The 18,278-nt window shown below is 43.3% G+C and overlaps 1 protein-coding gene across 1 annotated transcript in view; it reads right to left on the bottom strand.

Annotated features, from left to right (window-relative positions):
* The window catches only part of ACOXL (acyl-CoA oxidase like), a 346,768-nt gene that overhangs the window by 140,353 nt on the left and 188,137 nt on the right, over window positions 1–18,278 (bottom strand). Inside the window, exon 12 of the mRNA XM_065928874.1 lies at window positions 14,507–14,660. Coding sequence (XP_065784946.1) covers window positions 14,507–14,660 — 154 coding nt within the window. The remainder of the gene's footprint in view (window positions 1–14,506; window positions 14,661–18,278) is intronic.

Below are 18,278 nucleotides of genomic sequence, written 5' to 3'. Positions count from 1 at the left end.
GATTCAATAGACATGAGTTTGAGCAAACTCCGGGAGACAGTGAGGGAAAGGGAAGCCTGGTGTGTCGCAGTCCAAGGGGTTGCAAAGTCAGGCACGACCAAGTGACTGAACAACAGCTACACATCTGCGCCACCTGACATGGAAGAGGACCCGTGTGTGGGTGACTGTGACTGCTCCCTTTCCCGTGACAGCTGTGGTCAGGGTGGCATCTCCCGACAGCCCAGCAGACAACGGATGCTCTGATGCAGGTAGTCACAAGGCATCCTGCCCTGCCCTGCGTGCTTTGGAATTACCCTGAACTCTCAGGGCTTATGAACTGCGAGGGAATTCACCTGTGGGTCCCATCACCAAACATTTGCTCAGGGTTTGTGCTGCAGGTACTGCGCCACAGACTGCAAACCACAGACACAGTCCTGTCCTCAGAAGACAGGCAGGCACCAGTCAAGGAGACAAACAGACAGGTGATTAAACCATCTGTGGTAGGTGGTTTAATGGTTTAAATGGCTAAAGAAGATGTGCTATTATACATATACACAATGGACTATTACTCAGCCATAAAAAGGAACAAAACTGGGTCATTTGTAGAGATGTGGCTGGACCTAGTGAAGTAAAACAGAAAAACACATAGCATATATTAACACATATATGTGGAATCTAGAAAAATGGCACATATGAACCTACTTGCAGGGCAGGAATAGAAATGCAGATTTAGGGAGCAGATGTGTGGACAAGCGGGGAAGAGGGTAGGATGAACTGGGAGACCAGCATTGACATGTATGCACCACCACGTGTGAAACAGCCAGTGGGAAGCCGCTGTGCAGACAGAGGGCTCTGCTCAGTGCTCTAGGTCATCACCGATGGAAGGGCGGCGTGGAGGGGAGGGAAGTCCATGATGGAAGGTGTGCACACATCCAGCTGACTCACTCACTGTGTACCAGAAACTCACACAACACTGTAAGGCAATTATCTGCTGTTGTTCAGTCACTCTGCATGTCCAGCTCTTTGCAACCCCGTGGACCACAGCAGGCCAGGCTTCTCTGTTCTTCACCATCTCCCGGAGTTTGCTCAAACACAGGTCCATTGAGTCAGTGATGCAATTATACTCCAATAATTAAAAAAAAAAATCCTCTGAGGTAAGCGCCAGAAAGGAAAAGATCTGGATTCCATGAAGAAAGAATAAATAAGAAAGACCTCTTCTAACTGAGATGCCAGAGAAAATTTTCAAGGCTTGTTTAACTTAGAGCCATAAAGAGTCAGCCAAGCCCTAAATGGAGACAGCTTACTCCAGGTGAAAGACGAGCATGTGCAAACACCCCATGGCCAGGAAGGAGCATGGAATGTTCAGGACTGGAAAGAAGGCTGGACTGGAGGTGGGGTGCGGGCAGGAGAGGGCCCCAAAGATAAGGTTGGAAACAGGTATTAAGTAACTCAGAAGCCTCTTGGACATTAGTTTTATTGAATATGTTAAGTTAGGTGCAATGTAAAGTCATAAGATAATTTTATTTTTTGGAATAAGATGACTTGTGATTTTTAAAAGATGGCTCTGTCTGCCAAGTGATCACAACCCACAGGAGGCAAGAGAGAAAGAGTTGGACTAGTTGGTAAAGATGGGAGACCTGGGTGGCCTGGAGTTAGAGGGAGACGGGCGTGGATTAGCCGGGGGCGTGTGTGAGAGAGAAAGCTCGGGCCATGTGAATGGGAGGTGTATGCTGTGGTGTTTACCAAGCTGAGCATCCTGGCAGGAGTATGTTTACAGGAAAAGATCCAATGTTCACATCTATAAATGTCAGACGTGAGAATCAGTGAGACATCCAAGTGGCCTGGTCAAAATGAAGGTTAGATACAAGACACTGCAGATGCAAATAGATGTCTGGGGTGGCGATATAGCATCCTCATTACATAACTCTTCAAAAGCAATGGAAGGAACAGAATTGTCAAGAGTCTAACTACACAGGGGCTTCCCAGGTTATGCTACTGGTAAAGGACTCTCCTGCCAATGCAGCAGACGAAAGAGACACCAGTTTGATCCCTGAGTTGGGAAGATCCCCTGGAGGAGGAAGTGGCAATCCACTCCAGCATTCTTGCCAGGAGAATCCCATGGACCGAGGAACCTGGTGGGCTGCAGTCCACAGGGTTGCAAAGAGGTGGACACCATGAAGCAACTTAGCACACACACACTAACTACAGGGAGAAGAGAGGACTCAGGCTCGTGTTATGGAAAAGGCTGACGTTCTGAGGTCAGGCAGAAGAAGGCCAGCAGAGCAGACCAAGAAACAAAGAGGCAGGACGGAAGCTGAGAGCATGGTGTCCTGACAGCTTGGGAGAACGCTGGGCTCAGCAGGGAGGGGTCGACCAGGGCAAAGGCTGCTGGGACCTCAGGCAGGTGGGGACCCAGAAAGAGCCTCTGGACAGGGTCTCAGGGAGTCAACGGCGACTGGCCCAACATGGTTCAACAAATACACAGGCATGACTCAGAAGGAGAACCAAATTTAAGACATCTGTCCCTGGCAATACAGCAGATGAGACAGCCTTTAAAAATTAAATCACCAGTAGAACCACTGAAAATATGCTTGATAAAATAGTTTTTAAAAATCACTTTGATGCATATCAAACTGATAAAGAGAAATACTCAGAAGCTGAACTCAATAAGAAAGCATGACATCTAAATGGGTAGCAGGTAATGAGACCAAGTGAGAGGTTATATATAAGGAAATATGTATAATAGCTAGGATATGGAAGCAATATAGATGTCCATCCACAGAGGAATGGATAAAAAAGTTGTGGTACAGATATACAATGGAACATTACTCAGTCATAAAAAGGAATGCATTTGAGTCAGTTCTAACAAGGTGGATAAACGTAAAGCCTATTACACAGAGTGAAGTAAGTCAGAAAGAGAAGAACAAATGTTGTACATTAATGTACATATGTGAAATCCAGAAGGATGGCACTGATGAACCTATGTGCAGGGCAGCAATGGAGGTGCAGGCATAGAGAACAGACTTGTGGACACGGGGTGGGGGAAGCAGAGGGTGGACGAGTGGAGAGAGCAGCATGGAAGCACACACATGGCCATATGTCAGACAGAAAGCCAGCGGCAGTTTGCTGTCTGACTCAGGAGCTCAGACTGGGGCTCTGTGACGACCTAGCGGGGTGGGATGGGGTGGGAGATGGGGGGGAGGTTCAAGAGGGAGGGGACATATATACACCTATGACTGATTCATACCGATGTATGGCAGAAACCAACAGAATACTGTAAAGCAATTATCCTCCAATTAAAAATAAATAAAAAATTTAAAAAGAAAGGTCAAAAAATAAAATAGACACCTGTATAAACACAGTCCTCTGGGAAAACAATGTCTATCAGGGATTAAGTGAGAAAACACCACTCCTCACTCAAGAAGATAAGTAGGAAATTTGCTAGTCTCAGCTCTGGCGGTGGGTAGAGAGAGAGAAGCATCTCTGCTTAGAATTCTGACCCTGGCCTGCATTCATATGACTCTAGGGCCAGAATCCATACTCTCCATGAGGCCCTCAAAGCTACAAAGACAAAGACAAAGACAAAGCTACAAATCAGTTCAAGCGGGTTGTGGTCTCCAGTCCTCTGGCAGAGATAAATGCAGATCCTTTCTGCCTGGAAAGAACTACCAAGATAAAGCTCCAAAATTCTAGCATCACAAAATGCAAGAGTAAGAAAAGGACAATCAGAAGAGATAGACAACAACAGAATCAAAACTGCAGAGAGAGCAGATATTAGCTACTACACCAAGAAAGATAATATAAGAATACAAACAGACAATATTGAAAATGACAATGACCTAGGACTTCACTGGTGGTCCAGTGGCTAAGACTCTGTGCTGCCAGCGCAGGGGGGACAGGTTCCTTCCCTGGTCAGGAAACTAGATCCCACATGCCACAACCAAGACCTGGCACAGCCCAATAAAGAAATAAACAAATAAAAATAAATATTCAAAATAACACAGTGGCCTAAAATTGTTCATAATTGTCAAGAGACACACATATACATATTCAGCAAACACAAATGACCCCAAATAAGAAAAATAAGGTAACAAATTCATAGTTAGATACATTACAGTGAAACCATAGATCATCAAAAAATAAAATAAATATCTTTAAGGAAGCAAAGAGGAAAAAAGAGACAGCCATGAAAAATTATAATTGGGTACACAACTGATTCCTCAGCAACAAGAGAATCCAGAATAACAGTAAAAACTTCAAATGCTGAGAGAAAAGAACTGTCACCCATGAATTCTATCCTTAACAGTGCTTAACCTTTCAAGGCTGAGAATGAAATAAAGATATATTTAGACAGAGAATTAGGTTTACTGTCACAGGCCCACACTATTCTGAAGAAAGTACTCCAAGGAAAATGACAAAAGAAATGCAAGGAATTGTAAGCAAAGAAATTGGTTTTTTTTTTTTTTTTTTAAAGTGGTAGTTCTACAGAAATCCTGATAATAATAAATATGATAGCTAATGCTTGGGATTGAAAAACATACTACTAAAGTAATGGACAAGGATGCTATAGAACGTGAGAGCTGATGATTAGTGAAAGCAATTAAAGCTCTCATATTGTTGGGAGAATGGAAAAATAACGATTAATTTTAGACTTTGTGTGTTAAAGTACATACTCCAGCTGCTACAGTGACCACCAAAGGAATACAATAGGGACTTCCCTGGCAGTCCAGTGGTTAAGATTCCATGCTTCCAATGCAAGGGGGCAGGTTCAGTCCCTGTTTCCCTGACCAGGGACTGTAGGGTAAAAAAAAAAGAACATAGCAGAATGGAAACTGGAAGAGAAGAATGGGAAGGTTCGGATGAGGGGTGGGGAATAAACAATAAATCTGAAAGATGGTATGAAACCCAAATAAACAGAGGTAAGACACAGCAAAATAGAAAGCAAAGAGTAAGATGGAAGAAATGAACTCAGATACACCAGCAATGAAAACAAACTAAACAGATAAAAATTTAGACTAAACAGATAAAAATGAGGCTGTCAGAGTAAACAAAATCTAAAAACCAGATAAGTGTTGTTTATAAGAAACATAAATGCAACACATGAACACAGAAAGGCTAAGTAAAGCATGTAACACAGAAAGACCAACCATACAGAAGCTGTTACCCTCAAGTTAAAACTGGCCAAAATACATTTTAAGGCATTAGTAAAGCTAAAGAGAGTCACTGCAAGAAACTGAAGATTAAATTCACTAGGAAAATAGGACAATTCTAAATCTGTAAACATCTAACAGTGCAATTTCACAACCTCAAAAGAATGATACCAAAATTGGTAGGAACACAAGGAGACACCAACAAACCCACCACCAACAATGGAAGATTTTAGTCCACTCAATCACAGATAGATCAGACAGATCAAAACCTCAGTAAGAATAGGGAATATTGGAATAATACCACTAATCAGCTTGACTGATTTAGCTCATTCAGGAATGCATCTTCCTTTGAAGATCACATGGAAACTGGCCATATTCTAGATCACAAAGTAGCTCATAATAAATTTGTATACCTATGGCTGATTCATGCTGAGGTTTGACAGAAAACAACAAATTTCTGTAAAGCAATTATCCTTCAATAAAAAATAAATTAAAAAAATAATCAGTATCACACTGGCCATTTTCTCTGTATCACACTGGAATTAAGGGAAAAACCAATGTAATAAAAATTATTATAAGGACAACAAAATAAGAATCAAAGAGTCACCAAAAAGAAGACAATATGTACAGTGGTTGTACTTTGTAGCCAAGCTGTCTTAGTTTAAATCTTGGTTCTGCCAACTCAGGAGCTCTGTGATCTCGGACAAATTGCTTAAACTCTCTATGTATTCTCATTTTTCACATACGTCATATTGGAGTCATAATGGTCCTACTTTGTGAAGATGTTGGGAGGATTACATAAGTTAATAAATGTAAAATGTGAAGATTGGTGCCTGGCATATAGTAAGAAGTCAACAAAGTTTGGTTGTTAACATCTTTAAATGCTAGACATTAGAAAATTAAAAAAAAAAACCCACTCAGCCAATTCATGGGTCAAATAAGTCATTATGGACATTAAAACTTAAATGTTTATAATAGAATTGGAGAGATGGCAAAAATTAATGACATAACATGTAAGTTAATGTAACAAAAGAAGAGCAGAAAGCAAATAAACCCAAAGGGAGTAGAAGGAAATAAACAATGAAGATAAAAATCAATGACATGGGCATCTCAGATACAATCTGGAGATCAACAGAACCAAAACTTTATTATTTGAAGGAAAAAGGAAACAGATCAAGAGATAAAGGAATGGGGAAAACAAACAATATTAGGGTGGCAAACGGAGCATAATTACAGACACAACAAGGATAAAAGATAAGAGGGGATTATGAACTTTATACCAATAAATTTTAAAAAGAAGAAACAGACAAATTAATAAGCAAATATAAATTACCAAAACAGACTCAAGAAGAAACAGAAAACCTGAATGGCTACAACTACTAAAGAAAGAGAATTAATCACTTTAAATGTCTAAGAAAGGAACTATGAGACCCATGTGACTTTCCAGGTATTTGTAGGAAGTATGCAAGGAACAGATCATTCCACTTTATGCAAACTCTTTAAAAGAGTAGAAAAAGAAGAAATTCTCCCTCCCCAATTCATTTAATGGGGTTATTATAATGTTGATACCCAAATTAGCCAAGGACAGAACAAGGAAAGAACAACACAAGACAATCTCATGATCACAAAAGAAAAAATCCTAAATGAGCACTGGCAGACAGAACCAACAGTGAATTAAAGACACACACACGATCATGACTAAGTTGTATTCATTCCCAAACCCAAGATTTATTAAACATTAGAAAATACATTAATGTAAATTCACCACAAAAACAGATTAAAGCAGGAAAATGTGTGATTATCTCAGTAAAATAAAGGAATATAAATAATTCCATAAAATTTAGATCCATTCATAATTTTAAAATCAAACCAAAAAACTAGCACACACACAAACACACAAAAGCCTCTATATAAACTAAGAGTAAAACATACCTGCCTTAACATGATAAATAGCCACACCAAATAACATACCAAACACCAACACCAGAATATCCACACCAAATAAAATCCTTAATGGTGAAAAAGTAAGTACGTCCCCATTAAAGTCGAGAAAAAAATATAAGTGCCCATTATCAACCACTTCTTTAATCACTGCATGGGAAGTCCTGGCCACTTTAATGATATGACAAAGGTATAAATGTAAATAACTGAAATGGAAGAAACAAGCTATTCATGTTTCATAGGGAATATGATTAGGATCACAGGGAAACACGAAAGAACTACAAACAGCTTATTAGAACTGTCAGTTTAACAAGGTTGCTGGATATAAGATCAATACACAAAATTCAACTCCGTTTCTATGCATCAGGCTGAAAGGATTAGTGAGAAAGCATTTTAAAACCTATCATATATATCACAACAGATATCGGCTCAGCTACTATCTGACAACTGTCTCACTACCTGTAGAACTGGGGCGTTAGCAGGCATGTTCACACAATGTGGCTCCATTCCCTAATAGCCAAAGATGTCTGGGCTGGGAGAACACCAGCTCCAACTGAGACAGGGATTCAGCACGCGATCTGCAAGACACCATCTCAGACAGTAGCTGGAAAGGAGATGCTGTAAGTTCCACAGCCAAACGGCACTCACATACGCAGAGGAGCAGGAAGAATGGGCAGACACCAGAGAGGCAAAGGCTAAGACTACGCCCCCAAAAGGAGGAGAAACCAAGGGCAGGGTTGCCTGTACTCTAGGCTCCTTCCCAGTTCCTGGTCCTCACGAGACCTCCCGGACCTCACGAGATGTGATTTCCAAAACACATCTCTCTCTCTCTCTCTCTTAAGATATAGTCTCCCTTCTTGCTTGAGCAAATTTGTAATGGGTCTCTCTTATTTGCATCTAAAGAATCTTAACTAATTCTTAACAAATTTAGAAGTCAGTCTTGCAAAGCTTCTTTTCCTTTTCTTATTTCCTTGATGTGATGGACTGAATCCTTCTGGAGAGCTGTGAACCATCTCAAGGGAGAGTAAAATGAGAATATGGTAGATTCAAAATTTGGCCAATTGTCCCAGGATGGATTCCAACTCTATCCATTATTCTCTCATATGTCTGGATGTTATCCATTGCATATAAAATTTATAATTGCCTTCTTTACACCCTTAAGAAGTTTGGACTGAGATCTTCAAAGGAACATTGCCAATAAAATGGATTGTCCTTGGGTCATTTTAATAATCTCTCTTTTCTGTATCAGTGATGAGGGTCAGTTTTACTGCCTGCTACTCTCCCAACTCATTTTCTTGACAAGATAAGACCTACTAACATAAGGCACTCACAAATGTGACATGTGAATCTTCTCACTAGGAGATTTTTTTCCCCAGTGACCAGGAGTTAACAACACAACAGAGACTTGTTTACAAGTTGTGGATTATGTTAAATGAGGGCTAAGTGTAGACCACTGATCAACACAGAACCCAGGGGCCAGAAACAAAGCTGCCGTCCCCCTCCCTCGGGAAAAAAGCAAGGTCCAAAATTAAGGACAAAAGACTAAGGTGGGAAGACCTGAATTAGACCCCGGCATCCAACTTTTAGGGCTTCGCTGGTAACTCGGTGGTAAAGAACCTGCCTGCAACGCAAGAGACATAGGAGATGCAGGTTCAGTCCCTGGGTTGGGAAGATCCCCTGGAGGAGGAAATGGCAAACCACTCCAGCATTCTTGCCTGGGGAATTCCATGGACAGAGGAGCCTGGCAGGCTACAGTCCATAGGGTCACAAAGAGTTGGACATGGCTAAGCGACTGACAGAGAAATAGCAACCACTTCCAGTCTTATTTCCTTCATCCATGGGAAACTGTGTAGACAATTATTCCCACTCATAGGACTGTTGGAGTATTAAAGATAGCCACATCTACACAGGTCCCGGCATTTTACCTAGCACGGACTCAAAGAATGTCAGAGTCAGAAATAGAAACCTCTTTCAAAGAATAAGAAACAATTCCTCTGACCTTGGAACAAGGCTCTTTCAAAGTTGAGAAATAACTAATCATCATAAAGTTTTTTATATTGTGCTATCTTTCTAAATCCCTACAATCAGAAAGTGATAGTAGAAATAAGCAGAAACCTAGGTTTTCATCTGGGATTCTTCTTGAAGGCTCTCAATCTGTCCAGAGAAAGGGGTCTTTGATCCATGAAATAAACAACTCATTGGTTCCCTAGAAAAATTAGGCAGGGGCTGAGCAAAGGTTCTGGCTGATAAAGCTGTCATGGCAACCACTAAGAAGGCCCTTCTATTGGGGTCAACACTTGGGGCCCAGCCAGTCCCTTCTTAGGAGGTTTGCCAGATACAGTCTTGGATCCTCTCCTACCATGGGCTGTACATTTTCCACTTTGCTACCCAGTGACTTCATGTCACAGCTTAACTTGCCCCTACCCCACCCACATATGCATTCCTAGCCAAATGGACCCTTGACCTTCAGAGTTAGAATCCACCACAAGCATCACTAGCTCCTCATGGCCCAGGCACTAGACAAGACGTTTTGTGGCTCTGTTTCTTCTTATGAAATTAGATGGGGGAGCAAAATCATCTCTGCCATACTAGATCCAAATCAGGCTGACCTACTTATCTGTTTTGAGAGATACATATCTAGCGGATTGCTGTGAAAAGCTGAGCTTTTAAACAAACATCATCTATTGTACTCCAGGAAACAGTAGATCTGCAGCATCCAGGATGGAGGGAGGACCTCGAACGACTGTCTTTCTCGCAACAGCTTCCCGGCCTGTCTCCCACAGCCTACCTTGTCTGCAGCCCACGTTGCCTCCTAGAAGAGCTTTGATCCTTCTTGTGGCTGGGCACTGGCCCACTAAGCTCTTGAATCTTTTTTTTTCTTTTTGGTGGAGGACATGCTACATAGCATACAGGATCTTAGTTCCCTGACCAGGGATCAAACCTCTGCCTGCTATAGTGGGAGCATGGAATCTTAACCACTGGACCGCCAGGGAAGTCCCAGAGCTCTTGAATTTTTGAGTCTAGTTTTTCTACCTCTTCTGGCTCTTGTTGGCCACTAGCCCTCTTAACCGCCTGCCTTTGGAGACCGGATATCCTCACTGGTCTGCGACACCGCAGGAAAGCAGGAATCACATGCAGGAGTCGGCCGCCAGGAGCAGGCTCCCAGCAGAGGCCGGCCAGACTCCTCTGGGAGTGGACTGAGGGCCCGCGCCTCAGCACAGGGACTTCGTGCCACCTCTCTGGGAGTCTCAGAGCTCTGTTTTGGCTATTTCAGGCCTCGGCTGTGTTCCAAGAAACAGTGGATGCCAGATAAACGAGGTGATGGTACGTCTCCTGAGGATCCAGTCTTGGGACGAAGCCTACGGAATAACCAGCAAGCTCAGCCTCACATGGCTTTTTTTCCCTTTAATTTACAAACACTTGTAATTGTTTCAGTGTCCTCCTGTGCAATCTTATAGCGCTTCTGTCATTGCCCAGCTGGACTGTATCTCTGAGCAGCAGACAGCAGCTCCATGTCTAACATGAAAGGAACAGTCGACGCGTGTTTGCTGATAACCTTATCATCTTGGTGGATCAGAGATCTCTCCTGAGACTTTATCCTGCTCCAGTCTTGTCCACTTATTTCTTTAGGCTGCTTTGGTCAATTTTCCATAGCTGTCCCGTGGAATTCAGGAACACGCTGAGAAGAAATGCAGCAGCCAGGAGCAGAGATGAAAAGGCTTCCAGGGAGAGGCCCTGATGGGAGTGGCGGGTGGGGGTCAGAGTGCCTAAAATCCTGCAGTGGAGTCTGCTCTTGACGACTGGCCCAGAGATCCCAGGGTGGGTATCTTCCAGTGCTGGAGGGCACAGTTCCAGGCCATGGACATCCAGGTACAGGTAACACTCAAGGGTCGATACTGTAGAAGTTCCCTGTGAAGAACCCTGCTGTGCAGGGTCTAGGTCATCAGCTGGGCTGCAGCTCTACCCCAGTGGAGTCGGGGTGGGGTGCAGAGTGGGGACCATGCAACCTATGCTGGCCCCAGACCTGTCTCTGCAGCCCCTGATGCTATAGAGTCAGATTTGCTGAGGAAATACTTGCCTCCAGAGTCTAAGGCTGCCCCCTGAAGAGCCCCACACAGATCAAATGCATCAGGATGGGGTTTAGGGAGGAGCAGAGACAGCTGGGATGCTTCACTGTAATCACAGCCAGGAAAAAGAAAGACAAGAGTCTTTACTGAGGCCTACCATGCTTCCCAGGTGGCGCTAGTGGTAAAGACTGCCTGCAACAGAGGTGACGTATGAGACGCTGGTTTGATCCCTGGGTCAGGAAGCTACCCTGAAGAAGGAAATGGGAACCCAGTCCAGTATGCTTGCTGGGAAATCTCATGGACAGAAGAGCCTACAGTCCATGGGGTTGCAGAGTCAGACACGACTAAGAACAGTGCAACACTATGCTGTAGACTTTAAAAGAGAAGGAACCTGAGACTCCCAGAGGAAAGGCCCAAGTCACAGCATCCTGACCCTGAGACCCCACCCTTTCCTTGAGGAGCTGCCCCTCCCACCTCCCAGAGTTTCCGCCCCACCAGGCAGCCCCACAAGGGGTACAAGGAAATCCAGGGCTCTGTTTCCCAGTCCTCACTCAGCTGGTGGTAGGAAATTCAATCTGGGTTTGCTTAGATACGGAGAAAAGAGGCCACTGCAAGTCCAGTGAAACAGCAACAGTCTGAAGACTTGGTTTACCTGTCAATACTTGGAGAAGGAAGGTGGGGAGCTAAGGAAGCAAAAGAACTGAGTCACGTGACTACTCCGAGGGGTGGAGTCTGTTCTCTGAGTTCACATGCGGGCAGGGAAAGGGTTTTCATCCCTTCCAAACCAGGCCGATGGATGCTCAGCTTAGACAACGCAGAGCATGTGTGAGCATGAAGCCCCAATCCTCGGGAACCTCAGGGCTGTAGCAGGAATGGACGGTGCCTCCCCAGCTCCTGGTCCAGCCCCTTCTCCACTTGCTAAGGAGGCTTGGGGTCATGGGAGCACATCCCATCTCACTTCCCCCGGTTATAAACCTCACATCACGCTGTTATGATTTTTGTTTAAACATTTATATATTTTTAATTAATTAACTGGCTGTGCCGAGTCTTAGCTGCAGTGCGCAGGATCATCAGTCTTCCTTCACCATTATGTATTTTTATGCTATTCTTCTTGCTCAACTTAACTCTCACAGTTGTTACAAAGGAAAGTTAGCCTCACTTTATATATGTGAAAAATGCATCAAAGAGAAGGCAATAACTTTCCCATAGTGTTACTGGCTTCAAAGTCAGTAAATGTGAATTGAAATATGTTTTGTTTTGTTTTGCATGCAAGACCTCCTTAGACCTATGGGCCACAGAAGAAGTGGTTTTCATTACCATCTCAGCAGCCCCCAGACTCAGCCACACTTCGCTCCTGGAGACTTTCTGCCTGAAGAAGATGCAGTGTCTGAAAATGCAGCTTAAAACAATTAGAAGATGCTCATGCTTTTCTTCCAACAAACATTTGCGTGTGTGCTAAGTGGCTTCAGTCGTGTCTGACTCTTTCGACCCTGTGGACTGTAGCCCGCAAGGTTCCTCTGTCCATGGGATTCTCCAGGCAAGAATACTGGAGTGGGTTGCCATTTCCTCCTCTAGGGGATATTCTCAATCCAGGGATCGAACACACGTCTCTTACATCTCCTGCATTGGTAGGCAGGTTCTTTACCACTAGTGCCACCTGGGAAGCCCCTTCAACAAATATTTATTTCTCTACAAATAGTCCTGGGCAAGGTGTTGGTTGGATATGGGGGTGGAGAGGAGAAGGGAAGGAACAAAACTAGAAAACAGGGTCCCCGCCTATTTCCGAGGAGCTGCTGGGAAGCAAAGCCGCTTGAGGCAGCAGTGCCCAGGATTACAGAGCTGGCATCTGGCATCTTCCCAGCCCAGAACAGCGGTCCTCCAGGGTCAGGTTCTTTTCCATAGTATGGTGGGTGGAGGGGTCATTTTTGCACAGCCGGGTGATGCTGGACAGTGAAGGAGGGATGACCAGGCAGGACCACTGGAAGGGCGGGAACCACTGGAAGCAGGGGTCTCACAACACGTCAGGCCACTACAAGCCATCGCCCCCGGCTGACTCAGAGGACCCTGACTCCTGACCCCGATGCACCCCAGCTTCAGCTGTCACTTTATCCTCCTTTCCTTCTTTTCTGATGGAGCCTGACACCATCCCCACTGGAAAACATGTCCTCCACCACCACCATCACAGATACAGGGTGCGAGCCTGATTAACCAAGGACTCCTTCACCACTCGCCCATCTTTACTCAGTCATTGCAGGGAGGTGACCAGGCCAGCTCTCACTCCCATCCACAGAGTCTACATGGGACAAACCTCAGGCTGCGCCTGAGGGCCCAGTCCCTCCTTGCCCCTCCATGGACCTGGTACCGATGCTCTAGGCTCTCCAGAAACTCAACCTCCCCCTTTACTTTCTGCAGCAGCCCTTGATCTGCTCTTGACCTCTTCTCACTGCGGCTAGAATGCTTCAACCGCCCCTTCAAGTTCAGAGCTGCTGTTTTTAGGCAAATATTCAGCCAAGTTCTAGATGGAATTGAGGTTCAAGGCCCAAGAGGGGCTCCCTCCTCCCCCCATCCTCCTGCAGACCCTGCTTCCCGCCACATGATGATGAGGCAGGGTGGTCCATAGGCATTGCCCACACAGGACTGTCATCTGGGGCTGGACTCAGATGCCACCAGAGTTGATGTCCACAGCCATGCCATGCTACCAAGTCACAGGTTCAAAACGGCACACCCCCCCACCTCCTGCCCTCCAAGACCCCACTTGGGTCCCCTTTCTCACCAGCTCTGGGCTCCTGCAGGTGCCTCCACTCTCAGGGCCCCACAGGAAGAGGGCACAGATCCAGCTGCTCTCAGAGTCCCCTGACTTTCCGAAGAGTCACGTTAGGGTTTCTCACACCTCCCTGCACAGTCCAGTCTGAGGCCAGGGCTGGGGACACTCTCAACATGCCCTAAACGCTGGGTCTGTCCCCATCCGCCTCATTCCCAGGGCAGAAACCAGTGGGGTCATTTCCTGCATTCTCCCCAGGGGACTGAAATGCTGGAGCTAAGCTTAGATCATCTGGCCCCTGTTGGCCCTTTCCTATACTGTCAACAAGCCAGCACCACCGAGTTTCATGACAGGTACTGAGGGCCTCCACGGACCCAGCATTCTACAGGCATGGTCTGCATCTGTCTGGTGGCATCAGAGAAGACGGACATGCACAAATGGCAAGGCTAAGGGGTGCACCCAGAGTCACAAGGGCAGGCGGGAATTTCACCTGGTTCCAAAGCCCACTGGCCACACGGTCCTCTCCCAACACATGCTGCATGTAACCTGTAACCTGTAACCATGCAGACTCTGCCGGACTGTGGCCCGAGGGGTCAGAGGATGCTCACCATGCCTCCGGTGCATTCGCGACAATCCTGCAGGCAGCTGACGTTCTCCCAGGTGCTGTAGGCCTTCAGCCCTGCCACCAGCGCCTGCAGCGGGCGACTGCTGACGAGCTCCTTCCCACGGAAGATGTCCTCATCCAGAAGGGTGCCGGCATACCTGCAAGACAAGCGCAGACCGGTGACAGGCGCAGTGGTGGTCCCAGCACATGTTCTCATCAGGGGTGTGGGTCTCACAGTTTCTTTGGGTTTTGGTGTTGGGATGCTCCTAAAATTAATTTTCCCTTTTCTGAAAGAATTTGTGTAAAATAAGTATGTCTCCTTTTCTTAAGTATTTAACGTCACAAGTGATGTCGAAGTTCTTCAAGTTTTCTACTTCTTTTCGTGTCACTTTTGGTACTATGCATCTTTAAGAAATTTGTCTATTTCATATATGCTGTCAAATGTATTGGCATTACATTAACATCACATGAACAACAATAATATTTAATTTTATCCTTTCAATGTCTATGGGATCTATAGTAAAGTCCTCTCTTTCATTCTAGATACTGGTAACTTGTGTCTTTTTTTCCTGCATCATTCTAGAAAGATGGTACCAATGACCCTACATGCAGGGCAGCAAAGGAGACATAAAGAACAGACTTTTGGTCTCAGTGGGAGCAGGCGAGGGTGGGGTGATTTAAAGGTCTTTCAATTTTATTTATTTATTGAAATAAAAATAGTTCTTGGCTTGTTTATTCTCTATTGTTTGACCATTTCTTATTTCATTTTTATTATTCTTTGTGCTTACTTTGGGTTTCACTTGTTCACCTTTTTATAGTTTCTTAAAATAGAAATTTATTCCAGTGGTTTCAGACCTTTCTTTTCTGTTGTAAGCATCTAAAGGAATACATTTTCCTCTGAGTACTATTTTAGTTGCATACCACAAATTTTGATATGCTGTGTTTCATCTCCATTCAAAATATTTTCTAATTTCTCTGTGATTTCTACTTTGATCTATGAATGATGTATGTTATTTGGTTTCCTTGTTTGTAAAGATTATTCCAGATATTTTTCTGTTATTAATTTTAGCTTAATTTCATTCTAACCAGAGATCATACTTTGTATTGTATCAGTCATTCTAAATCTTGATACATGTTCTATGTGCACTTGAGTGGGTATTCTGCTCATGTCCAATAGAGTGATTAACAAATGTCATTAAGTTTGTTAATAATGCTCTTCATATGATTTATAGCATCACGGTCTTCTGTCTGTTTCATCAGTTACCCAGAGAGAAGGACTGATGTCTACAACTATACTTTAGGATTTGTTCATTTTTCCTTTCAGGGCTGTCCACTTTTGCTTCATGTATTCTGATGCCATTTTGTGGAATCCATACACATTTAGATTGTTACATCTTCTTGATGAGTAGACTCCTTAATCATCATGAAGCGATCTTCTTTACCTCTGGTAATGTTCCTTTTTCTGAGGTCTACTTTATCCAATATTAGTAAATCCACTTCAGCTCTTTTATGGTTAATGTTTGCAGGTGTAAATTTTTATTCTCATACTTTTAACCTATTTGTCTTTAATTTTAAGTGAGTTTCTTGTAGAAAGCATCTAGTTCAGTCTTAACTTATCATATCTGACAATCTGAAAATAGGAGTGTTTAAATCATTTAACTCAATGTAACTATTAACGTGACAATTTAAAACTGCTACCTCACAAGTTCTTCCCTGTTTATCCCATATGTTCTTTTACCTATGCTCCAGTCTTCTTCTGATTAACTGAATAATCTATTTCAGTGTTAGATTTTAAACTGTTACTCATTTTTTCAGCAATTTTTCTACGGCCTAAAACATGCTACTTTAACTTATGACAGTTTTCCTTCAAATAGTGTTATATCCCTTCAAGGATAATGTAGGACCCTTGTAATAATACAATACATAATTATTTTTCATTCTCCCATCCGTTATGTCACTGCTGAGACAAAAATATGTTCTATATATGTTACAAACTTCACTGCTAATTTTGTTTTAAACAGTTTCTTTTTTTCTTTATCAACGTTACTGAGGATTAATTTACTCCCAACAGATTGAATTATTCAAAGTGCACCATTTAAAGAGTTTTGACAACTCTATATACCCATGAGAATATCACCACAATCAACCTACAGAATGCTTTCTAAAGAATGCCTCATCCCTTTTTGCAGTCTATCTCCTCCTCCTCCTCCCATCTCTGGACAACCACCAACCAGTTCTTTATTAGTATGGATTAGTTTGCATTTTATATAAATGGTGTTATACAGTGTATGTCCTGTCTTGCTTTTTCAATCAGCATATTGTCATGAGATTCATCCATCCATCCATACTGTACCATGTATTAGTAGCTGTTTCTTTTTATTGCTGACCAGAATTCCATTCTATGCAATGCATATATTACATTTCATTTATGCATTCACTTGATGAACATTTTCATTTCTTCCAGTTTGGAGCTACAACAAGTGAAGCTGCTAAGAAAATTCATGTAAAAATCTTAGAGGAGACATATGTCTTTATTTCTCTTGAGTAAACATGTAGGAGTGAAATGACTGGGTCATATGGAAGACGTATTTTTAACTTTTTAGGAAACTGCCAAACAATTTTCCAAAGTGGCTGTGCAACTTTACATTCCCACTAGCAGTGCAGGGGAATCCTAGTTGTTCCAGCCAACAAGCCATCTTCTCAGTCCTTTTCATTTTAGTCATCCTAATGGATATGTCATCACTTTCCTGCCAAGAAGCAATTGTCTTCTGATTTCATGGCTGCATTCACCATCTGCAATGATTTTAGAGCCCAAGAAGAGGAAATGTGTCACCACTTCCACCTTTTCCCCTTCTATTTGCCATGCGGTAATGGGGCTGGATGCCATGATCTTAATTTTTTTAATATTTAGTCTTAAGCTGGCCCTTTCACTCTCCTCCTTCACCCTCATCAAGAGGCTCTTTAGTTTCTCTTCACTTTCTGCCATTAGAGTAGTATCATATGCATAGCCGAGGTCGTTGATGTTTCTCTTGCCTATCTTGATTCCAGCTTGTAACTCATCCAGCCTGGCATTTCTCATAATGTGCTCAGCATATAGGTTAAACAAACAGGGTGACAGCCTGTTACGACAATTTTGAACCAATTTTGAACCTTTCTCAATTTTGAACCAGCCAGTTGTTCCCATATAGGGTTCTAACTGTTGCTTCTTGACCCACATGCAGGTTTCTTGGGAGACAGGTATGATGGTCTGGTATTCCCATCTCTCTGAGAGCTTTTCACAGTTTGTCATGATCCACACAGTCAAAGGCTTTAGCATAGTCAATGAAACAGAAATAGATGTTTTTCTGAAATTCCCTCGCTTTCTCTAGAATCCAGTGATTGTTGGTAACTTGATCTCTAGTTTTTCTATCATTTCTAAACCCAGCTTGGACATCTGGAAGTTCTTGGTTCATATAATGCTGAAGCCTAGCATGCAAGATTTTAAGCATGACCTTATTAGCATGGGAGATGAGTATGACTATCTGTTCATTAGCACATTCTTTGGTACTACCCTTCTTTGGAATTGGGACGAGGATAGACCTTTTCCAGTCTTGTGGCCACTGCTGGGTCTTCCACATGGAAGACAGATGGCTGACATAATGAATGCAAAACCTTGATAGAATCATCCTTTAGGGATTTGAATAGTTCTGGAATTTCATCGCATCCATTGGCATTATTAACAGCTTTATTAACAGCAGATGACCCTACCTAGACAGTGTGTTGAAAAGCAGAGACAT

Source organism: Muntiacus reevesi, chromosome 3 (genome assembly GCF_963930625.1).
Source record: "Muntiacus reevesi chromosome 3, mMunRee1.1, whole genome shotgun sequence".
Classification (NCBI taxonomy): Eukaryota; Metazoa; Chordata; class Mammalia; order Artiodactyla; family Cervidae; genus Muntiacus; species Muntiacus reevesi.
The sequence above is the reverse complement of the archived record's forward strand: the minus strand, read 5'-3'. Positions and strand labels throughout refer to the sequence as shown.